The 22,938-nt window shown below is 41.2% G+C and overlaps 15 protein-coding genes across 15 annotated transcripts; 8 read left to right on the forward strand and 7 right to left on the reverse strand.

The window, feature by feature from the left end:
- Positions 1-1,447: 1,447 nt before the first annotated feature.
- FOA43_000024 (uncharacterized protein) lies at positions 1,448-4,022 on the forward strand (the record flags this gene model as incomplete). Its single annotated transcript, XM_038920360.1, has 2 exons — positions 1,448-2,194; positions 2,265-4,022. The coding sequence occupies 2 exons, from the start codon at positions 1,448-1,450 to the stop codon at positions 4,020-4,022; spliced, it is 2,505 nt and encodes an 834-aa protein (XP_038776288.1).
- A 144-nt stretch (positions 4,023-4,166) lies between these two features.
- FOA43_000025 (uncharacterized protein) lies at positions 4,167-4,463 on the reverse strand (the record flags this gene model as incomplete). Its single annotated transcript, XM_038920361.1, has 1 exon — positions 4,167-4,463. One exon carries the CDS (start codon positions 4,461-4,463, stop codon positions 4,167-4,169), a length of 297 nt encoding a protein of 98 aa, XP_038776289.1.
- A 179-nt stretch (positions 4,464-4,642) lies between these two features.
- FOA43_000026 (uncharacterized protein) lies at positions 4,643-5,305 on the forward strand (the record flags this gene model as incomplete). The annotated part of the gene is made up of 1 exon (XM_038920362.1): positions 4,643-5,305. One exon carries the CDS (start codon positions 4,643-4,645, stop codon positions 5,303-5,305), a length of 663 nt encoding a protein of 220 aa, XP_038776290.1.
- Positions 5,306-5,729: 424 nt separating this feature from the next.
- On the forward strand, positions 5,730-6,611 carry SPE3 (putrescine aminopropyltransferase; the record flags this gene model as incomplete). The annotated part of the gene is made up of 1 exon (XM_038920363.1): positions 5,730-6,611. One exon carries the CDS (start codon positions 5,730-5,732, stop codon positions 6,609-6,611), a length of 882 nt encoding a protein of 293 aa, XP_038776291.1.
- A 32-nt stretch (positions 6,612-6,643) lies between these two features.
- FOA43_000028 (uncharacterized protein) lies at positions 6,644-7,849 on the reverse strand (the record flags this gene model as incomplete). Its single annotated transcript, XM_038920364.1, has 1 exon — positions 6,644-7,849. The coding sequence occupies one exon, from the start codon at positions 7,847-7,849 to the stop codon at positions 6,644-6,646; it is 1,206 nt and encodes a 401-aa protein (XP_038776292.1).
- Positions 7,850-8,059: 210 nt separating this feature from the next.
- FOA43_000029 (uncharacterized protein) lies at positions 8,060-9,920 on the forward strand (the record flags this gene model as incomplete). Its single annotated transcript, XM_038920365.1, has 2 exons — positions 8,060-8,675; positions 9,022-9,920. 2 exons carry the CDS (start codon positions 8,060-8,062, stop codon positions 9,918-9,920), a joined length of 1,515 nt encoding a protein of 504 aa, XP_038776293.1.
- A 135-nt stretch (positions 9,921-10,055) lies between these two features.
- FOA43_000030 (uncharacterized protein) lies at positions 10,056-11,882 on the forward strand (the record flags this gene model as incomplete). Its single annotated transcript, XM_038920366.1, has 2 exons — positions 10,056-10,061; positions 10,116-11,882. The coding sequence occupies 2 exons, from the start codon at positions 10,056-10,058 to the stop codon at positions 11,880-11,882; spliced, it is 1,773 nt and encodes a 590-aa protein (XP_038776294.1).
- Positions 11,883-11,892: 10 nt separating this feature from the next.
- Positions 11,893-12,864, reverse strand: FOA43_000031 (uncharacterized protein; the record flags this gene model as incomplete). Its single annotated transcript, XM_038920367.1, has 1 exon — positions 11,893-12,864. One exon carries the CDS (start codon positions 12,862-12,864, stop codon positions 11,893-11,895), a length of 972 nt encoding a protein of 323 aa, XP_038776295.1.
- A 329-nt stretch (positions 12,865-13,193) lies between these two features.
- On the forward strand, positions 13,194-14,597 carry FOA43_000032 (uncharacterized protein; the record flags this gene model as incomplete). The annotated part of the gene is made up of 1 exon (XM_038920368.1): positions 13,194-14,597. One exon carries the CDS (start codon positions 13,194-13,196, stop codon positions 14,595-14,597), a length of 1,404 nt encoding a protein of 467 aa, XP_038776296.1.
- A 10-nt stretch (positions 14,598-14,607) lies between these two features.
- On the reverse strand, positions 14,608-15,387 carry FOA43_000033 (uncharacterized protein; the record flags this gene model as incomplete). The annotated part of the gene is made up of 1 exon (XM_038920369.1): positions 14,608-15,387. One exon carries the CDS (start codon positions 15,385-15,387, stop codon positions 14,608-14,610), a length of 780 nt encoding a protein of 259 aa, XP_038776297.1.
- Positions 15,388-15,517: 130 nt separating this feature from the next.
- FOA43_000034 (uncharacterized protein) lies at positions 15,518-16,528 on the forward strand (the record flags this gene model as incomplete). Its single annotated transcript, XM_038920370.1, has 1 exon — positions 15,518-16,528. The coding sequence occupies one exon, from the start codon at positions 15,518-15,520 to the stop codon at positions 16,526-16,528; it is 1,011 nt and encodes a 336-aa protein (XP_038776298.1).
- Positions 16,529-16,593: 65 nt separating this feature from the next.
- On the reverse strand, positions 16,594-17,382 carry FOA43_000035 (uncharacterized protein; the record flags this gene model as incomplete). Its single annotated transcript, XM_038920371.1, has 1 exon — positions 16,594-17,382. One exon carries the CDS (start codon positions 17,380-17,382, stop codon positions 16,594-16,596), a length of 789 nt encoding a protein of 262 aa, XP_038776299.1.
- Positions 17,383-17,675: 293 nt separating this feature from the next.
- FPS1 (glycerol channel) lies at positions 17,676-18,737 on the reverse strand (the record flags this gene model as incomplete). The annotated part of the gene is made up of 1 exon (XM_038920372.1): positions 17,676-18,737. The coding sequence occupies one exon, from the start codon at positions 18,735-18,737 to the stop codon at positions 17,676-17,678; it is 1,062 nt and encodes a 353-aa protein (XP_038776300.1).
- Positions 18,738-19,016: 279 nt separating this feature from the next.
- On the forward strand, positions 19,017-19,946 carry EBP2 (rRNA-processing protein and EBNA1-binding protein ebp2; the record flags this gene model as incomplete). Its single annotated transcript, XM_038920373.1, has 1 exon — positions 19,017-19,946. One exon carries the CDS (start codon positions 19,017-19,019, stop codon positions 19,944-19,946), a length of 930 nt encoding a protein of 309 aa, XP_038776301.1.
- A 40-nt stretch (positions 19,947-19,986) lies between these two features.
- FOA43_000038 (uncharacterized protein) lies at positions 19,987-22,908 on the reverse strand (the record flags this gene model as incomplete). The annotated part of the gene is made up of 1 exon (XM_038920374.1): positions 19,987-22,908. The coding sequence occupies one exon, from the start codon at positions 22,906-22,908 to the stop codon at positions 19,987-19,989; it is 2,922 nt and encodes a 973-aa protein (XP_038776302.1).
- Positions 22,909-22,938: the final 30 nt, after the last annotated feature.

The raw sequence follows: 22,938 nt of genomic DNA on the forward strand, positions 1-22,938 counted from the left end.
GAAACTTCTAAACACGGAAAACGACGGATGACCGCAAATAACCAATCATATGTAGGAGTGATTACGGATTATCGCACATAAACAACACATAGAAGGGAACCTAAAAGAAACGAAAGTATTCAACCCCGCCTCTCTGTGTTAACTTTTATCTGATTAAGCCTAAGCTTTATAACTTCAACGAGGATGGCCAGATTTTAGCAGCATTACTCGAAGAGGAAATCAGACTCATATCGGGTAGATTGGGTTTCATTTCTTTCGGCAGAAAAATGATCCATACGGAATGATGTTGATCAGTGTTGTTTCTTTTTTTCTAAAAAAAAATGAAATTACACTAGGGAAACAATGTGGAATAGTTTCTTTTTAGACATGTTACAGCCACACATCACCACCCACTGTGAGAAAGGGCGAAGTAGAGACAGTTGTGACATCTCGAGGAGAGATGAATGATGTGTCCTCAGTCATAACGACACAAAATGCTTAGTCTGATATACTATACAGAGTTACAACAACAAAAAAAAAAGAACTTGAAATATACATATGTTGTCGTAATGGTGCATCAGTTGATCTGTATCTGGTTGACTAAGCGGTGTTGTCCCTCGTACACTACTATTCTTTACTTGTATGGAAAATCTTCAGGTTCTATTGTTCCTCAGCATCGGGTCTCATCTCGTTACCTTAAAGAAAAATATAAGAAGGAAAGAAAATTGGAGTTGTTGATTTTTCTACTAGCCCCTGAGCAGAACCCGCGCGATCGCCCACTTGGACTGAAATATGGAGAGACGCACTTTGGGGGGGGGGGGACAGTTGAAACGCAGCCTGGTGAAAGAAACTGAGTCGCCGGCTGTTGCCAACTGCCGAACAAGACGTTTATTGTAATGTAATCTACTCGCATGAGATATCTGCCGCCTTTATTTCACTCCGCTCTATTGTCTTGCTGCCTAGTTGTTAGAAACCCATTGTGGGCCAAGTCTATTCCGGCCTTATTTGGCTTATTATTCTCAATCAGTTTCTTTTTCTTCCAGTAAAATCGTTGATTGTCCTTTGTTGGTGGTAACTTCTTCACTTGCTTTTTTTCTCACTTTACTCTTTCAACGGCTCGGGTTTGGTTACATCTCTCCCATCTTTCCTTATGATGTCGCCTTCTTTTTTATTCATCTTGCACCAGGTAAAACTATTGCTTTTTTTAGAGTTACTCTTCCTTCAAGAGTTTCTTTTTTCATCCCTTCCTTTCTAATTTTTTCTTGCTTCCTCGAACTTGACTAAGCTTCGCTTGGCGTTTCTCGCCTCTAGTTGTGGATATATATATAATTTTTCATACTCATTGTAATAATTAGAGACAATAGGGGGGACCCATTTTTCCTTTATTATATTTACTCTGCTGCCACTTTGCTCTTTTGCTCGCTTTATTCCGTTATCAGTTTGTATTTATTCACTCTTTTTTGCAAGCATGAACCAGCAACTTCTTGGCCAGACACTTAACGGTGCCCGTGGCATTCCACTCCAACAGCAGCAAGCTGTTCAGGCGCAAGCACAGGCACAGGCACAGGCTCAAGCACAAGCACAAGCTCAAGCACAAGCTCAAGCACAAGCACAAGCACAAGCTCAAGCACAAGCTCAAGCTCAAGCTCAAGCTCAGGCTCAGGCTCAGGCTCAAGCACAAGCTCAGGCTCAAGCACAAGCTCAGGCTCAAGCACAAGCTCAAGTACAAGCACAGGCACAAGTCCAAGCACAAGCACAAGCTCAGGCACAAGCTCAGGCACAAGCTCAGGCCCAAGCTCAGGCTCAAGCTCAGGCACAAGCTCAGGCCCAAGCTCAGGCTCAGGCTCAGAATCAATCTCAGAATATCGACCCAAATTCATTGGATGGTCGATTTGCTCATGAAAACGCGGAGACATGGATCGCTATTGGATCATGTGCTGATACCATTGGCAGTGTTGAAAAAGCCGTGGAAGCATTTTCAACAGCTTTGAGGTACACTCCAAACAATCCCAAAGCACTGACAAAACTTGCCAACGTATATCGTACACGTGATGCCTTTGCAGAAGCAGCTGATCTATACAGACGTGCCCTATCTCTTGATCAAAACAACGGCGAGACATGGGGATTATTAGGCCATTGCTATCTCATGTTGGACGATTTACAAAGTGCATATACTGCTTATCAGCAGGCACTTTTGAACCTTCAAAACTTGAACGTGCCAAAATTATGGCACGGAATTGGTATCCTTTTACGACCGTTACGGCTCTCTTGAATACGCTGAAGAGGCCTTTGTTCGTGTTTTGGAGATGGACCCTAACTTCGAAAAGGCCAACGAGATCTACTTTAGGTTGGGAATCATCTACAAGCTTCAGGGAAAACTACAGAAGGCTCTTGAATGCTTTAATTATATTCTCACAATGCCCCCTGCTCCCTTGTCACAGTCTGACGTCTGGTTTCAAATTGGCTCAGTATTGGAGCAAAACAGGGATTACACTGGTGCCAAGGAGGCATACGAACGGGTCTTACAGACCAATCCTAACCATGCCAAAGTCCTCCAACAATTGGGATGCCTTTATTCACAACAGGAAGCTCCCTTCCATGACTCAGATATTGCCCTTCATCTTCTACGTCAATCTTTGGAATTGAATCAGGCTGATGCCCATTCTTGGTACTACTTGGGTCGTGTCTACATGTCAAAACAAGATTATCCAAATGCTTATGAGGCTTTCCAACATGCCGTTAACATTGATTCAAGAAACCCAACGTTCTGGTGCTCCATCGGTGTTCTCTACTACAAAATATCTCAGTACAAGGACGCCCTTGATGCATATACCAGGGCAATCAGACTCAACCCATACCTGTCAGAGGTTTGGTATGATTTGGGAACGTTGTATGAAACTTGTAACAACCAGATTGGTGACGCTCTCGATGCTTACCATCGTGCTGCTTCTTTGGATCCAAACAATCCCCATATTCAGGAGAGATTGATCCAACTTACCAAATACCAGAAGGAAGGAGGAGTTCTTCCACCACCACCACCACCACCACAGGCCGCTCAACAACCAATGCCTCAACCAGAAACAAACACTGCTGCCGCCATTGGTGGCCCAGGCGTGGTACCACCACAGCTGCGTCAACCACCTCCACCAGGCCCTACGGGATCTTCTTCAACTGGACCGCCACTTCAGTTCCCAGGCGCTCAGCAGTTGCCGCAGACTGCAGGCTCTCGAGTTCCATTGCCTCCACCTCAGCAGCCTCAACAGCAGCAGCAGCAACAACAACAGCAATTACAATCAGTTGCCCCACTGAGACCTGTCTCAGGTAGTGCGCAGGCACATCTCCCACCTGTTCAGCAGCCTGAAAATGGCAATACTGACAGTAGTGCCAACGAACAAGTTTCACTTCCACCTATCTCGACAAACTCTCCAAGTCCGACACCGGCGGCCAGAGCAGCTACTCCTACGGGAATTGTAGCTCATGAAAACCATAAGAGACCAGGTGAGAGTGAAGACAATGATTATAAGAGACAGAAGGTCGAAGTAGAGGAAAACAGTTCAGAGCCTGAACCTGCGGCCGAGAAGCCGAAGGATAAGACAGATAAAAAGGTTGATAGTCCAAACGACGGTCTTTCAGAGAAACCAGTCGAAAAGCTTGCAGAAGAAGCATCGGAGCAGTCTGTCGAGAAGCCTGTAGAGCCGGAAGCCAGTGAAAGCGAAACTTCTGAAACGGGTGCAAAAAAGGATGTGACATCCATTGCTGATGCGGCACCTTCAATATCTCCGACTGAGGCAACTGATGGCGATAAGGAATCCTCAAGTAAAGAGACAAAACCAAGCATTGAATTAAAACCGTTGGATAAGGAGGAAGTGGCGGAAATAAAGACTGAAAAAGAGGAAGAGGAAGAAAAGAATAAAGAGAAGGAGAAATCAATAAGTAATGGCTCCAACTCGAGTACTAGCTCTTCGAATTCGGCCGAGAAAGATGAAGCTGCGACAGAAGCTCCAGTCAGAAAGATTGAAGAAGATGAAGATTATGATGATTGATTGATCAGACTGTAACTTTAGTACCATGTGTTGATTATGTTATTTTATGCTATATTATACTTCTACCTATTTAGTAACTGCAATATGTATGTACTTACCCCGTAAGAAAAAAAACGTGAACCACTTGCTGGCGTTTCCTTCATGCTATTCGACGACGCCATCTAGAAACTCCTTGATCTTGCGTAACACTTTTACCTTGACATCGTCAGGGACCATCTCAAAGCCCTTACCTTCCAACTGGCCAACAATCTCTCCGAATTTCAAATCACCATTTTCTCCTTTGGGACTGATAGTGTCGTTGGTCATATCGCGAAATTTATCAAACCACCCAGAGTTCACGAGCTCCACCTTAAGTAAGTTGTATATCTCCTGGTATTTGCCACTGGCAACCAACTCCTGCTGTATACGAAGTCGGAGTTCGTCAGGCGACTCGTTAGTCATTAGCTGTATAAGTGAAATCAAACAACGGAGATCCAAAAGAGAAAGGAAAGGAAGTTGAAGTGTACAGGAAAAAAAATTGACCATAAAAAATCAAATACCGATGATCGCAGTATATCGCTTTAGGTGATCTTTACGCTTTCCTGCTTTGGATGTATAGACTAACTTCTTTTGCTAGAAAAATGTCAATCACTACCAGCTCTGCCGCCAAAAAAACCGTCGATCTTGCTCTTGCCAAGGTTACCAAAATCACCCCCTTGACCAATGATCAGTCGAGGTTTATTCGTCTCAGCAAGATCAAATACCAAGGTGCAGATGGAAAGATGAGAGATTGGGAGATGGCAGACCGTACGACACGTCCAAAGGGAATGGAAATTGATGGTGTTGGAATTATGGCTATTACTAAAACTCACAAGGCTGGGGAAGTGCCTAATATCGTATTACAAAAGCAATTTCGTCCACCAGTTGGTGGGATTTGCATAGAAATGCCTGCAGGGTTGATCGATCCAAACGAGACTGTTGAGCAATGCGCCTTGAGAGAATTGAAGGAGGAAACTGGATTGGTTGCATCCATCAAGACTGTTTCTCCCAAAGTGTTTAACGATCCAGGCTTCACTAATACAAATACTGTAATTGTGACTGTTGAGGTGGACATGTCACTGGAAGAGAATATCCACCCTGTGACACATTTGGAAGAGAACGAATTCATCGAGACTTTCACTGTTCCATTGAATAACTTCTACGAATCACTAGTGGATCTACAAAACAAAGGCTACAGAGTTGATGCCAGGGTTCAGAATGTCGCCGAAGGTATCAAATTGGCCAAGGAGTTAGGCTTAAGCTAAATTAAACGATCCGGTACGTAAATAAATATTTAGTATGTGCTAATTTTCCTTTTGGCTCTTTCCGCGGTGGGAAGCAGATTCTCCAAGTTTGGAAGTAATTTTCAACCATGACCAACGATTTTGGCACCTCATTGGAGACTCATCCTCAGATCCGTAAGAGTATCCGTTTTAGGCGGGTTTAATCATAAGGGATTAGCATCGAAAAGAGTTTAAGTAAATTGAATAGATTATTCGAAGAACCGAATGCCTGATGTACAAAAACAGGAAGCTGCATGCAGTTCCATTTCTCGGATCATTGAATTGACCAATCAAGGGAGATTCTCGAGAACCTGAAAAAAGACATCTTTTCAAAATGGAAAAAAAAAACTACTGGAAAATATGTAACTCCCCCCTTCATTCTTTCTTCCTCAAATCGTATTGCATTATGTCAGAACTTACTCATCCAATGATCAAAGACGGCTGGTTCTCCGAAATCTCCAACACTATGTGGCCAGGTCAGGCAATGTCCCTTCGTGTGGAAAAAATCCTTCATGTTGAGAAATCCAAGTACCAAGATGTCTTAGTGTTCAAGTCTACCGATTATGGCAATGTCCTGGTCCTCGATGGTGCCATTCAGGATACTGAAAGAGATGAATTTTCATACCAAGAAATGATCACTCATTTGGCAATGAACTCTCACCCTAATCCAAGGAAAGTTCTTGTTATTGGTGGTGGTGACGGTGGTGTCTTGAGAGAAATTCTCAAACATGACACCGTTGAGGAGGCACACCTTTGCGACATTGATGACGCCGTCATCAGGGTTTCAAAGAAGTACCTTCCGGAAATGTCCAAGTCTTACCGGGATCCTAAGGTTCACGTTCACATTCAAGATGGCTTTGAGTTTTTGAAAAAATATCAAAACACTTTTGATGTCATCATTACTGATTCGTCTGATCCAGAAGGTCCTGCAAAATCCTTGTTTCAGGAGCCTTACTTCAAGTTGCTCAGCGATGCACTTACAGGGAAAGGTGTCATGACCACCCAAGGTGAATGCATTTGGTTACATTTACCATTAATTAAGGAGGTCAAAGCCGACTGCAAGAAAGTATTTCCTGTCGTTGAATATGCCTACTGCACCATCCCAACCTATCCATCCGGACAGATTGGATTCATGGTTTGCTGTAAGGATAAAACTGCCAACCTTCAAAAGCCACTCAGAACCGTTGATTCAGAGACTGAACGAAAGCTCTACACTTACTACAACAAGGAGATTCATGAAGCTTCGTTTGTTCTTCCAAACTTTGCCAGAAAAGCTTTAGAAAACTGAGATATGTAACTCAAAATACACATTACCGTGCATTAAGACTTTTCGTAGACTTCATTTAAAACCTGTTCAAACTGCTCTAACAACTTCCTGTTTTCTTCAGGAGTACCAATAGTAATTCTGAGACATCCCTTACATCCTAATTCATTACCACGAAATCTGACAACAACCTGCCTCTCAGTAGCTAGCTTCGAGTACACTTCACGAGCCACAGCATTATCCGCCACACCTTGCCTATTCAACAATTCAATTAGAATGAAGTTTGAATTGGTTCCACCGATATTTCTTCCCACGCCTTTGAGCTTAAGAATTTGTTCCAAAACCAAAGACCTCTGTTCAACAATGACATCGACAGTGGCTCTCATTTTCTTCAAAGACGATAAATTTGTAGCTCTCAACGCAATGCTACTTGTAATATTACTAACATTGTAAGGATACTTCATTGCGTTCAATAAAGACGAGAGCTCGGGCGTAGAATACGTGATTCCCAACCTGATACCAGCCAAACCAAAAGCTTTGGAGAAGGTCTGCATAACCACCAAATTTTTGTATTTGTTGACAAGAACACACATGGAAGATCCAATGGGCGAGAAATCGATATATGCCTCATCGAGAAGAAGAAACCCATTCCAAGAGAGACGCTCAATTCCTCTTAACACTTCTAGAAGCAAGTCCTGCTTAATCAAAGTAGCTGTAGGATTACCAGGAGAGGTAATGTAGACTAGTTTAATGGCCGGATCTCTGCGCAATTGTTCGAGAATCTTATCAGGCTGGATTTGGAAAGTATCAAGATTTAGCGGCACTTGAACAATTTCGACATCGTTAACTACGCAGCAGATACTATACATTCCATACGTTGGAGGACAGAGCATCACCTTTTCGGCTCCAGGTTTAACGCTGGCACGGATGAGTGCATCAATACTTTCGTCGGAGCCAACTCCCAAACACAAATTGTCTGCAGTCAACTCTTGACCAGAAGGAACCTTGATGAGGCTTTCAGGCTTCAATGCCTGAGAATTTCTGTACGCACAGATTTTTTTTTTCAACTCAATTTGATGAGGATCCGGGTATCGATTCAAGTTCAAGGCTTTCTCGGTCGTACTGAGTCTATCAAGCCCCGGTCCATAGGTATTTTCATTGGCATCTAAAAGAATACCCTCTTGAAAGTCATCTCTGGCACACCTATACGGCTCTAGTGTCAAGATATTCGGCCTGATAATCTTCGAGATATCAAAAGTCATAATTAAGGAACAAAATGATGGGACGAAGGTGCAAGACTTGGCTTCTCTATAGGGATAATATATACTCTTTATCTATTTCTGTTAAAGTGACTCACTAATTTCTGGAAGAAAAAAAAAAACCGAAACGACTTGAAAAAGGAAAGAAAAGCCTTACGATTCTCGATCAATCATCTGCCTTCTTTACTACCTTTTCCCATCCCATAGCTCCAAATGCAGTCTGAAAATGCGCGTAGTGTATACATGGAGCGCGGATCAGAGATCGCACAGGCTAAGATTCTTGAAGATGAAATTAAAGCACACTTCCCGCTTTCAATTACATGTAAAAACGAGTCTCGGTGCATTATAACCCCGTATGTATTGGGGGTAGAATCCGTCTCCCAGCATCAACTTCTCCAATGTTTAGAAATCTTGACTTCGAACTTGGGTGAGACTTACAAAAAACTTCATGGCCGGCTTTGGAAGGTGGATAAAATTAGGGAGATGAACGAATCAGGCTTGGTGTATGCGCTATTAAAAAAAGATTCCACACTGATTGGCTTCATGTCTATGAAATTAGTTGTAGACGATAACTTGTCGGTGATCTACCTTTACGAAATTCAGATCGCCAATTACTATCGGGGAATGGGATTAGGATCACAGTTGATGGAAGCTTTTTCAAGTTTGCCGGATAGTATCAATGCAAATACGGAGTATCTTGACAAGTTTGGACCCATTGACGGTACTTCTTTAACCGTGTTTAGTACCAACGAGAGGGCGATACAATTCTATAGAAGACATGGTTACAGAAATTCTAGACATTCTCCCACCGATAAAATAACTACAAACGGTACTTTAACAAAACCGTCATATTATATAATGATCAAATATTCGGTAGCTAATTCTTTAAGATGACATCAATACATGACTTTAGACGAATTAAGATGACATCAATACATGACTTTAGACGAAACTTCTAAAAAACAAATTCGTTGACTTTCAAAGTTCACACCGTCTAAATTGTTTTCTCTTCTTTTACGATCCTTCCATATTCGCAATGCTAATTGTTAAAGAAGAAGATGTTGTCAGCATTTTATCACATCTAAGTATTCGGGATATAAGATTCTATCAACAGACCTTACTTGATTCATTAATAGAACTCCATCATAACAAAAGTATACTCCCTCCTAGAACAGTTATCACTACACAGTATGCAACACATATCTTCATGCCTTCAATTGGTACTACGGTTGGAATGAAAACAGTGACAGGTTCTTCCAAGGGATTCAATGGACTCACCACGATTTTGGATAAAGAGGATGGTCATCCAATTGGAATCCTAAACGCCGCTACTTTGACAGCTTTTAGGACGGCACTCTGCACGTCTTTGGTGTTAACAGAGACATTTCCACTCAATGATCCGGAATCCTCTATTGGTGGAAATTTAATATGCTACGGAGTTGGTGCCCAAGCTGAATGGCATATAAGACTAGCATTGTTACTATACGGGGACCGATTCAAACAGGTGGTCATAGTTAATAGAACAGTTTCAAAGGCACATAAATTGACTGGCATGATACACAAGGAGTTCCCTCAAATTATCGTAACAACATGTGCTCTGAATGATACAGATGATTTACTGACTTTTTATGAAGATGCTAGCGTAATATTCTCATGCGTCCCAACTACCTCCCCCACGGTACTCAATTGCGAAATTGATGCAAATAACCGTGATAAAATCTTCATAGGAGCAATTGGATCCTTCAAGCCTCAAATGATTGAAATTGAAGGTGAGTTGATCAAACAGAAATGCTTGGCAAAGGGAGGTAAAGTGATTGTAGATTCAGTGTCTGACTGTCTAGCAGAGGCAGGTGAATTTATACAGAATGATATTGGCGAGGAGTCATTAATTGAGTTAGCTTCACTCTTTGTGGAACCATCATCGAAAAATGCAAAGAAGCAGATTGAATACTTGAAAAAAGGAAAGGTGGTTATTTCGAAGCTAGTAGGATTAGCCATAATGGATGTCTCCATAGGAAACGCTATTCTTAGTCTAGCAAAGGAGAGGAACATAGGTACTGCGGTTGAATTTTAGTACTACTTACGTAGTTTTTCAGATCTCAGATCTGTCTTATATTTTTTTCTCGAGGAATTAAATCGCTGAAAAAAAGATCATAAATTTGAAAAATTTAGACCTGAAGGAATCAACCCATTCATGTAATGTATTGTTATGCTTGTATCAATATATTTTAGAACCATATTTAAGTATCCACGTTCACTTTTTGTGCAGACACGATTGTATTCGAAGTCACGAAGGTTTGCTAGGCTAGATAAAGAATCGAATGCTACACTTTTGACCTACCATGACTTGGAACTTTTTGAAAGATATTTAAAGGGGACAGATTTTGCAGCACCACAAACAAAACATGACAAGGAGGATGCAGGCCATTCAAATCGTCATTTTGAGTTTACGGGGCGTCAGTTGTCACGTTTAATCAGCAATACTATGAGTCCTTTTTCGTCCAGCCAAGGAACCGCTGCCACCGTGAACGAAAATGACCTTGATGTCAAACATGGAAATTTACATGGACTCAACGAAAAACAGTGGATTACGATCAGTAAAATCAAACTCTGTCTTAAGTCGGCCGATGACGAAGCACTTTATGATATTCTAAAATGCAACCAAAACGTTATTCCGACGCTGGTTGAAAGATTATCACCTTTTCAAACATCACTATTAATCAAAAGACTTACAGATTATCAGATAGCTATTTCTAAGCAATTCACAGTGGAACAGAAATACTCTTCCAGGTTGCATAGTGATTCTAACATGCGAGGGTTAGTTCAGATGAAAGACAAGACGTACCAGGGAGTTCGATCCATTCTAAGGAAGATTGGCAGGAACCATCATTTAAATAACCTGGACTACGAGACTATAGTATCGTTCTGTATGGGTAATCTCAGATATAGAGATGCCATAGAGTTCATATGCGAGATGGAGACTAAAATCAGACAAGGTGATACGAGCTTGAAACTTCGCAATTCACTATGGGCTGATAAAATCAGCATTTTATGTCGATCCACGGAAAAGACCTGGTCTCTTGGTCGGTACGACTTGAAGAGCAATCGTGCACAGATTCTTCCTGAAGATTATAGTTATCCATTGCTGAATGGAAGAGGTGTTGCGACTTTAGTGAAACAATACGAAGATAGTAACCTCATTCCGGACAGGAGAGTATACGAAGCACTTATTCTTGCTTCAGGCAAGTCTAAGGAAATGAGTCAATTAGATTCACTAATTCTTAATGTCTGGGGAGTTAATGCAAAAACCGGCGAGATGGTGGAGGGATTCCAGATTCCGAAGAAGAATTCTTTGGATTATCCCAACTTTGACATACTTAGATCAATAGTGCTGGCTTACACGTACAATAGTGAACTTGTGAAACCATTGTCTGTTTGCAACACCATAATAGAAAATTATGATCTTGATTCGATCAGATCACAAAAATACTGGGAAACCGTACTACAATGTACTGCATTACAATGCGAAAACGTTTATAGAGAAATTCAGACTAAACTTTGGAAAGCTGGGGCCGATAAAGACGAATACTCATGTGAAATGTTATTGAGTGAAGATATTTTCGACGAGATGTGGGAGCATATTATAAAGATTGTGCAGAAACCGTCCAAGTCGATGGTTCGACTAAGACTTTCATACGCTTCTTTGAAAGCCTTGCTTAGAGATTTACCGAAGATCCATCAACGTAGTGTGGATCCTGCGGTAAATATTACGGCGAGTGAAGCTGCATACAATGAGAATTTACTATTCTCATATTTGAACGTTTGCCGTATAAGGCTGATGAAGCTCAGAAAATTCTACCAGACTGAAGATATGATCAACAGATTCTCTATTAACAAACAGATGAAGCAGACTCTTCTGAGGAGGTTGAACAGTTACCAGCAGAGATATTTAAAGAGAGTTAAGGATAAAAGAGTTCTCGAAAGGCAGAGAATTAGAGATGACGATGACGAAGACAGCATGCTGGGATTATGGTAATATATTCACTCTAAGGCAGAACTTCAACTAGCTCGTTGCTATTCATATACTTACTTAAGAAGATCCAGAACCAGCGGAACCAAACTATCTGCGAGTAATGTGCATAGGTCATGGTAGACAGACTGACAATCCAAGTGTTGAAGTTATTATAGATCATAACAGGAGCTTTAGTTACCGTTGCAGACTTGAGAGGGCTCACATTGGCAAAGAACTCGTTACAGAGGAATCTAATCTTGTCAAAGACTCCCAGTTCCCTTATTGTCTTTCGGAGAAGCTCAAAATTGACCCAAAAGAAACCAGAGTACTTTTTATAAATGGGCCAAGTAGAAAGCTTGAAAAAACGAATATCCATTCTCATGAAAACCCTATCTTTAGAATCAACAAACCGTTTAACACCATAGAAGAGGGACTGATGATTTGGATGACCAGAGACACCATCCTCATCAAAAGTGAGAAAAATGAGCCTCTTTGAGGAGAAATGCATCTTTGGCAATTCACCATTTAGACGCTGGGAAATCTCTACGGGATCCCACTCTTTAGAAATGTTATCTTCAAAACGAAGCACCACCACTGAGCTGATATCCAAATACTGGGAAGCCTTATCAACTTCATGCCTTCTAACTTCACCTAAACCGTCGAAATTCCCGTTCGAAAGACACACAAGATGAATCTGATTACCGTAGTTCTTTTTATTGAGCTCCATTATAGTAGGAGAGAAGAACATGGATTCATCATCGGGATGTGCAGTAACGAGCACTATATCAGAATTAACAAGATCGTTAGAGATGACAGTCTCAGCGTTAAGTTGATAGAGAGAAGAGCTGTGGAGGTAACCATCATTGTCCGGTAGTGAAGTAATCAGCAGACCTGGAAAATACGACTTAAGGATACAGGGTGAAATCGTGGAAATGAAGACCCAAAGAAAGAAGGCAGAAAATAGTTTCAAAAAGACCCTGTTCAGGGTATAACCACCGCCACCCATCAGATGAATATAGTTAAAACGAGGTAATGATCTCCCAAGTCTGATCGTTCCACCTGCTGATATAAATACCAAGAAATTCTCAAGACAAATATCAAATATGTCCGTAGAAATTGCCCCATGTTTCGAGGCTTGGCAAATCGCTAATGATCTCGGTGCCTGTAAAAAAAAAAGAAAATAAGGCGGCCTTCTTATGCAGACACTTATTATACCTCTCTGAGCACCTGTAAAGGATGCCATCAACGAATATATTCAGGAGATGTTATGCTTTGAAGGCATATAAATTGAGGTCAGTAGAGAAAACAGAAAAAAATGAGAAAATTCCACTGGAAATGACGGATCTACTGACAGTGCTTACAAGTTCGGACGCTATAGCCAAAAAGGAAGTGAATATACCGTCGAAGAAGATATTGGAGTCAACCTTAGAGCAGAAGGAAAATTATAGAACACCGTTCATTGGATTTAATTATACAGATTACCTTGATGTTGCTCTTACCAATCAAACACAACCTCTTTTCACCAGATACGAGGAGTATATTAGCATCAAGGATAGTCAGGCAAGAGACTACAGGCACGCCAACAAAAACTTTCTTGATTTGATGATGGATTATTCCAAGAGGACTTTTATCCCTCTTAATGTCCTGCAAAGGCATTTCACTTGCAACCAAGTATCACTACCAGAAGATATTGAGGAGAGGGTTATCAGCCAGATCTACCAGGCTAATACCCCAGAGCAAGTGAGTCGACTTGTCTTGGCATTGGCCGACAAGCTGAATAGATATACTGTTGCAAACATCGTTAGTGGTATGCTGCTTTACTTGTTGAAAGAGAAATCTGAACAATCCGCTTCTGCCATCCGTTCATTGGCTCAGTATGTGGCATTCGAAGTTGTCGAATTTGATCAGGCGGAAATCGAAGGATTGGTGGGTCAACTCGCTATTAATGGCGAAATGGACCATGCATCTTTAATAATATCAAGCTTTGACAAGATAAACGGGCCCGCAACCAACTTCATAAACTCGGCATCACCGTCAATAAAATTAGAGTTATTTGACGGATATACTTGTTCGAGGAGTTTTCAGTTAGCTTCAGAGTACCTAGAGAGCCTCATAATCGTTGACAAAGCATGTCCACCTACTGAATCTATTGAGAAATATTTAGAAATGGTTTCCAGTATAGCTGGAGCGATCAAGTCTAACTTCAGAAGTAAGAAGCTAGTGTTTAACGCCTACTCTTCCTCTGTGGCTTACACCATGAGAGTGCCAGGGACGCTCAGTGCCAAGTTGGTGAAAATAATAATACCATGGTTAACGAAAAGCGAATTTCCTTGGTTTGTGAACTTTCTAAAGCTTTGTCCAGGGTACCAGAACGTGATGCCGAAATGTGCTGGAAAACTACTGGAGACATACGCCAAAGAGATAGGCAGACTCGATGATTCCAATGTGGATAAATCAATCTCATTAACGGCATTCATCTCACAGATGGAGATTCCAAAGAGCTCTTTTGACTCGGAAACAAAACAGTTGATAGCTACACTGTATGCCACTTTTAAATCGCCAATAGCTACAAAATTATGGGTTGATAACTTGGAGAAGAAGGCAGACTCCGATTTCATAAATGAGCTCATCAAACTTTTAAAGCCGAATCTGAAAGGCTCAATGATTGACCAACCATTACCGGGACGACTACCGTCGGATTCCCTCAGGGTGATCGAACAACTGAGGGATGAAATATAGTATCTAATAATTATTTATACATTTTGACGACCCTATCGGTAACATCTGTAAGACAGCTCTCAAATGGAGCTATTTTCAAGTTCTCTAACTGGCTCTGGAACAGTTGTTTGGGAGAAGGACCTGCACCAGCTATCTGCGGTTGAATGGGCTGCTGCTGTTGCTGAGCCATCAATTTATTGGCCAAACTATTATCGTTGAATATTAGAGCATAAACAGATTTTAAACCCAAGAGATTAACGAAGTACCAACTCACTGAAGACACATAAGAAGCATCCAAATCGGGAGTGTTGATAGATGTTTGCAACATTGATTTGAAGTTGGCAGTTACATCAAAGGGAAGCTTCATGATAATATAGCCCTTGAAAAAATAGTTAACCCACCACATGATGACACTTTGAGGAACATAGTTTGCAATGCTAGCCTTGACGGACTGCATCAGCATGTCATTCGAGGCAGGAGAAGTGAGAGCCTCTAGTGGGTTAGCAGGGTTTTCCTGGGAAGGGTCTTTGGGAAACTTTACCTTGAGATATTTATCTTCTGAATACTCATTGACAAGATAAGATAGCTTTGTGTCATAGTCTCGCTTAGAATTAAACACAGAACGGTTGTTGAGATAGTTTCCAAGTCGAGCAAGATGTTGCTGTTGACGCACCAATTCCCGATCCTGAAGAGACGGAGATGGCTGGAAAAGCAGCGTTATATACGTTCTTAAAATTCCGACAAGAACCATAACAACAGAAATGGGAAGAAGAACCCATAGCTTAATCAGGCTATCAATGAGGATATTCATAGTGACAGTGTGAAGGCCAACGAGAGAACCAAAGGAGAGTAAGGTTTGAAGATTAGAGATTTAAAAGGCGCGAAGACAGCTGAGTGATTTCTCTACTGGATCAAGCTCATTTTATCTGGCTAGGAAGACTATGAAGTTACGCATTGCTGCAGTTCAATTGAACCCAATTATTGGACATGTGGAAGACAATTGTCGAAGGGCTGTTCAAATTATTGAGATGGCCTTTAAATCCAGACAGCCCCCAGACCTTATCATCCTTCCAGAACTTGCATTAACGGGATACAATTTCAGGAATAGAGAGCATATTAATCCGTATCTTGAACTTAAAGGACAGGGACGCAGTTATAAACTTGGAAGACAACTCTCTGAAAAGTATCATTGCCATACATTACTCGGGTATCCTGAGAAATCTCGTTTGAGTTCGAACGATTTCAAGGTATATAACTCTGCTATACTGATATCTCCCTCAGGGGACGTTGTCTTCAACTATCGCAAGACATTTTTGTACGAGACGGATGAAAATTGGGGATGTGTGGAATCTCCGGATGGATTTCAGGCATTCAATTTGAATATAAAGGGACATACATTTAAAACCTCAATAGGTATCTGCATGGATTTAAATCCTTATAAATTCAAGGCACCATTTGACAAGTTCGAGTTTGCCAATTTTTGCTATAAAAATGATGTTGACTTAGTTCTTCTTCCTACTGCTTGGTTAAATACCAGCTGGAGTGAAGACTGGACACAGAATGATGTGGATAAGTACACCAAACTGTACCACAAAGAAGAAGCGATTGAAGTCAATACAGACGAGTCCCAGAACGAAATCATTTTGGCTCCCGAAGAACCAGATCACTTTGTTCGTTGCGAACCTGATAAGAAGACAGGAAGATATTGGATTCTGCGAATGAATCCGCTCTACACAAAGCCGCATCCAGGGAAAAAGAAGCTTGTCATAATTTGTAATAGAAGTGGAATGGAAGGAAGTATGATGTATGCTGGAACTTCATCGATATTTGAATTCAATGGAGGTCCGTCCAGATTCAATGAAGCTACAGGAGACATGTTTATAGACTTTAACGTTGACGGATCTTTGGGACAGGGTAATGAAGGGGTGCTCCTTAGAGGGGTAGAAATATAGTTAGTTAGTTAGTTAGTTAATCTGACAAATACAATAAGAAAACAGTACAATTTAGTTTGAGAGAATTAGCTCTTCTCGGCATTGTTGAGCTTTTTAAGTCTGTCGATCTCTTTCTGAGTGTCGAAGAATACCTTCTTCCAGTGCTCAATCTCTCTGTAAGCCTTCTCCAATTCACTCTTAAGTTTCTCGTTGGAATTGGCCAACTCGTTGACTGTTTGGTCCATGATTAGCTTTTCCAAAGTCCATTTCTCAATGTTGGCACTCTCATTCTCCTTCAATCTTCGAATGTATTCAGCAGCACGCTTGATAATCTGCGATTTATTACTATTGTGGGTAGGTAGTAAGTCCTGAAGCTCATGGATGGCCATATTTATTGACTCTCTTCTTCTTCTTTCAACCTCCTTATGGTTCAACTTTCTCAACCGATGCCATTCCTCAGTTCCATGGGCAGGCTTTCCCATCTCCGGAGGAAGCTGAGTAACTTGGGGAACGGTTAAAGTTGCATTAACAGAATGTGGTGGCAATGCTGCTTCCAACTTTGCGGCCACATTGGCTTCAACGGCAGCGGCAGTTGCCGCAGCGGCCGTGGCAGCAGCACTAACGGCACTCAGGACAGTAGAGTCAGTCTCATCGCCATTAATCTTCTCCTTCTCAGAATTGTCTTCCGGCTTATTGTTGCTATCGTTTTCTTCGAGTTTGGTGGAAACTTCATTGCGATCCTTACCTCCATCAGCACCTTCCGGATCACCAGAAGCGTGACTATCACGTGTTTGCGTCGGAGCTTGTTCCTCGACCCTCGACCTCTTAGAGCCAGACACTGCTGTTTCTGAATGTTGCGTTCTCTTTCCAGACATTTCAAGACACACTCACTATAGTTGGTTCAGTCTAATAATTAAAATATACGTGTTTGGCGTGCAAATAGGATAAAATAAACAGCTTCTGTTTAACCAGTAATTAGAATAAAGTCAGGTGAGGAATGACCAGAGGTCTTTTTTTCTCGTGTTTCGCAGAAATTTCATGTGATAAATTATTCGTCGAGTCGATCGACTCCACGCTTACTACAAGGCTTCATGGTAGACTTCTGGAATAGCTCTACATCCTCTCTTAAATATAAGAATCTTTAAAATATAGCGGGAAATTATAAGCCTCATTTCTTACGCTTGTAAATCTTGCTCAAGAAGGCAGTGAGAACTTCTCCCTTGAAACCTCTAGTCTCATCGACTCTGGCGATCTTTTCCTTTAGAATAGCAACTTCGTTCTCCTCGTATTGATGGTACAAGTCATCAATCTTTAATGCATAGAAAAGATCTTTGCACTTCTTTTCCTTGACCGCATCCTTTCTACCATAGTTTTCGTCTAAAACCTTTCTCTGTTCAGGTGTGCAGACATTTAGAGCGGTATTAACTACCCAAGAACACTTATTGTCTTGAATATCTGTTCCAATCTTACCGATATCTTCAGGCTTACCAAAGCAATCCAAGTAGTCGTCTTGAATTTGGAAATATTGACCCAATGGGATCAAGACTTCTCTGGCCTGGCTCAAATCTTTCTCATTATCAATACCCGTCATGAACATAGCCAATGCAACAGGTAAGTAAAAACTGTAGAAGGCAGTTTTATATGTGATAATAAACATCTGCTTGTCAAGAGAAAACTTGTTCAAATCGACACTGTCCTCTGGGGCAGTAATCAAATCTAACAACTGACCACATTCAGTCTTAAAAGTGACATCGTGGAAAATTCCCATCAACTTCACATAGTAGGACTCATTAGAGAAATACTTCTTCAAGAGAATGTAGATTGCACCTTCCAACATGAATGCATCGTTAATAGCAATCTCTTTCACACCTTCCACTTTATACCAGCAAGGGCTTCCTCTTCTGGTAATCGACTGATCCATCATATCATCAGCAACCAAGAAATATGCCTGCAAAAGCTCAATACACCATCCCAAAACAGCTGCTCTCTTGTATTCCTCTACAGGAATATCTTCAACGGTCTGGTAGCCTTTCAAAATCCCATAAGTATCAACAACAGAGAGACCTCTATTCAATTTTCCAGAAGGAGTATTGTAATCCAAGTTTTGCTTGAACCACTGAATGGCATCCTGTGGCATACCATAGCTTTTCAACACTTCAATGGTCTCATCGACAAGATCGGGAAATACCGATAGGAATTTGCTTCTAGATCCAGCTTTATCTGCCTTCATACTGAAATTTTGTTAATGTTGAACAAAGGAAAAATGTTGTCCATGCATATGAGGCATCCATGATATCCAAATAATTCTACCAATTAAGTAGCTCGTACCGAGTGAGCTTCGCGAGCCGGTGCCCATTTTTTGTTCTCTGCATCGAAGAAAAGTAAGAGACGGTCGGTAACCAAAATAATTTTTCAGTCGAAAATTTTTTTTGAATGTTAAAAAATAAAATTAAAAAAAAATTCTTTGATAAGATAGAATCCCTTTTGTTTAAAGGCATTGCTAAACATAATGACAGAAATAATGTCTAAGGACTCTGAGTATAAAAGCCATACATTGAGTAAGAAAGAACATAGGCTTCTTAGGAAGCTTGGAAAAAAAGCAACGGAAGATAAGAAGGAGGTGAAGGAGGATAAAGGTACAAAGGGTATGGATCTTAATATATTAGACGAAAGTGATGATGAAAATGAGGTTGAAGACTTTGAAAGTGAGAAGAAGGAAGAAGAAGAAGAAAAAGAAGAAACGGATGATGTTCCATATTCAGACGTCGAACTTGATGATGATGCAGACGTTGTTCCACATACAAAATTGACCGTCAATAACAACGCGGCAATTAAACAAGCATATGCAAGCATATCTATTCCATGGGAGAAGCATCCATTTGATGAGAGTCAAAGCATCATGTATCATGAGAAGGTTGAATTGGAGATTAAGGATATATATGATGATACAGAGAGAGAGCTTGCCTTCTTCAAGCAAGGATTGGATGCTGCCAACGAAGGTAGAAAGAAGCTTTTAGCATTGAAGGTGCCGTTCTCTAGACCTGCAGATTATTTTGCCGAAATGGTGAAATCTGATGAACATATGGAGAAATTGAGATTGAAATTGGTGGCGGAGGCAACCGACAAGAAAGCCAAGGAAGAGGCTAAGAGACAGAGAGAGCTCAAGAAGTTTGGTAAGCAAGTTCAGCACGAGACTCTTCAGCAGAGACAAAAGGACAAGCATGATACCTTGGACAAGATCAAGAGTCTCCGGAAGAAGAGACAGAACAACGAGATCGATAACAAGGAATTTGACGTTGGTGTTGAGGAAGCCTCTGCGGGTAAAGAAGAAGTGTCAAGAAAGAAAAGAAGAATTCACAACCAGGTGATGTCAAAGAGTAAGGACAAAGGAAAACAGCAGAGACCTGGAAAGAGCAAGAGAAGACACTGGAAGAAATAAACTATGTGAATGTAATATTATCTATAATAACCTAATCATATTACTCAAACAACCCCGTACTTTGCAACTTATGCCACGTCTCTTCATCCACGTACCTCTGTAGAGAGGGCTCATCGTCTAAGCCTTTGCGTTTTCTCGTTTTCATGGTGAAATCTCTGGCTAGCGATTTGATAGGTGCCGGTTTAAGCAACGGAATGTAGCACGTGGAGTCCATTGGATCTCCAGGAGTTACCTGCCATTTAGTAAACACTGACTGACACATCGCCTTACCGTCAGTTAGAAGTCTGATATCGGTTTCAAGTCCCACTGAATCGATTACTGGAACCATACCAATAACTTTAGAAAGTGGTGTTCCATCAATGAAGCTCCTGTAAATGATCGATCCACGACGCTTGTCTAGAAAACGACCCATCTTCCCCGCAATCTTGGACAAACAAGTAATTTCAATCTCGAACAATGGCTCAAGCAATCTTGGAGTGCCCGTCATCAACGCACAATGACATGCTTTACGTACCATTTGAATAATCTGCGCACTGTTGGCTTCTATAAAATCGGGAGATATGCGAGCATCGATGATTCGAAACCTTACATCTCGAATAGGCTCATCACATAACGGCCCTTCTCTAGCAGCCCATCTGAATCCTTGAATGACCGATTCTTTTACTGCCATGAGGCTATCCTTATTGGTTTCATCAGGCAAAGTATCATCACACAACACGCAGGTACTATGATTCTCAACTGGTCCAAACGCCCAGATAGAATTGGCAGCTAAAGCGTCCCACCCATATTTTTGTCTGAAGATTTTACTCATCTTTCTTGCAGGTGTTGACATAGTGATCAACGCCCCTTCTAGATCTGAAGAAATCTGAGGGTCCAAAGGCTCGGCTATGATGGTTATTGAGTTCTTTTGGTTGTTGGACTTGATATCCAGTTTAACCATAGACATATCAACACAAGTTTCTGCAAATCTTGTCATTGGATCACTCACCTTGATGTCAATCTTAGTATATAGCTTCCTCAAATCTCTAAGTAGGCAATCCATATATAATTCTCCGTATCCAATAATGGCATGTTCACCTCCTTCCTCCACTTTAATCTCACACCCTGTATATGACTGGTTGGTATGTTTTAGTCCTTCAGTAAATTTAGCCATATCGGAAGGATTAAATGGCTGCACTGCCACCTTAAAAACGGGCTGTAGTACATGCCCCATTGGCTTGAAAATATGCATTTGGTCATCCGGGATGTGTATATCGTAAATTGTAGCCGTTTTAGTAATGAAGGAATCAATTCCGTGGCCTGATATCAATCCAATGGAGCCTGCAGGTATTCCTTCCACTTTGATGCGGTACCTTCCACATTCCAAAAAAGTTCTTCTAACATCCTGAACTTTCATATCCTCAGCAAACTCTTGTGAATAGCTTTCACCAAGAAGTTTGACCGACGAAGAAGGTTTCAACGTACCGGAAAGAACTCTCAATTCCGCATAAAACCTCGAACCATCTCTAGAGTTTACCAATTTCGAGACGTACGCAATAAGAGGACCATCACAATCACATTTTTGAACGTGTTCCGTGATTGAGTCTAATTTTTCTGACACGTATAAACTTTTCAGCTTATTAGGAGCATTCCTAATCGGTGAAGGTCCAATATCTCGCAACATTTCAGCAAAAGGGGATGAAGATAGACCAAAATAAGATCCCAGCAGACGCTTAAGTAAAACACGAGGATCCTTTTTGAACTCCGGGTGTCTGATATCTAATATACCAAGCTTCTTTCTAACGAATTCTTCTAAATTCTCTGGATCCAGTGTGATGGCACGCGTAACAATCTTGTAAATTGGTTCCAAAATGAATTTGACAAAAGTCCTTGAACTAGCAGAGCCAAGAACATCATCTGTAATCTTGGTAAATTTCCCATCGAGGAAATAAGAATCTCCCCAGAATTTGGCGGCAAGATCATAGGCAGATATGGCATTCAACTTGCGCTGTTGAATGTATAATTTAGCAAAGCTCATCAACGTGAAGCATATATTGAAAGTAGCTGACTCAAAGCAGACATTTCCTAAAGCTGGAGAAAGTACCGGACTGACATTTTCTCCACCTACTGCTTTTAACACATCGTTCACTTCTTCTATCGTCTTTCGAATTTTATAATAGGCATCTAGAGGGGTTAATCGAACTTCCATAATCAACCTATCGATTTTGCTGACCATAAGGCATATTTCGGTGTTTGTATTAACGGCAATTTTGAGAGCCAATTCTACCGATTTCGTCACACCTTCAAGAGCGTCCACCACGATGACCATAGTATCAGCCAATCTTACTGACGCTGCCACCTCATCAATGAAATTTGTATGCCCTGGTGCATCAATCAAATTGACAACCAACGAGTGTCCCGAGATATCTCCAAGAAGCATCGTCATGGTAGAGGCCTTAATGGTTATTCCTCTATCTACCTCCAACGTCTGGTTATCTGTATACCTAGAGCTTGGAGTGGATAACTTATGCGTCTCATTAACTAGCATATCCACAAATGAGGTCTTTCCAGAATGCAAGCTTCCACAGAGAGCCACATTCCTCACCTTTGAAGGGATTTTCATCAATTCCCACATGTATTGTTTCGAATACATTGTTTCAGGTAGATCTTTTTCCTCAATCTTGAATGCCTCTTCATCTAATGGCTCTACTATAGGTTCGTTGATGTTCTTAGCATCAACAGTAGCTACTATAGTCTCTACCTCGGAACCAAAAACTTCCTCAGCAGACGGATAGTATGCTTTATCCTCCGGTAAAATTATCTGATTCGATGATGTCTCTATTCCTTTCTCTTCATGGTCACTCTCCTCATTTTCCACAATCTGCTTCAACTCGTCGTGATCTTCTGAACTGATAGATGAGCTTTCCGAACTCTCTCCAGCGGATCCTCCAATAGGATTACCAAACTCATCGTATTCATCCATTCTGATAGATTTATAGAAGAAGGTAACAAC

Source organism: Brettanomyces nanus, chromosome 1, assembly GCF_011074865.1.
Source record: "Brettanomyces nanus chromosome 1, complete sequence".
Taxonomy (NCBI): domain Eukaryota; kingdom Fungi; phylum Ascomycota; class Pichiomycetes; order Pichiales; family Pichiaceae; genus Brettanomyces; species Brettanomyces nanus.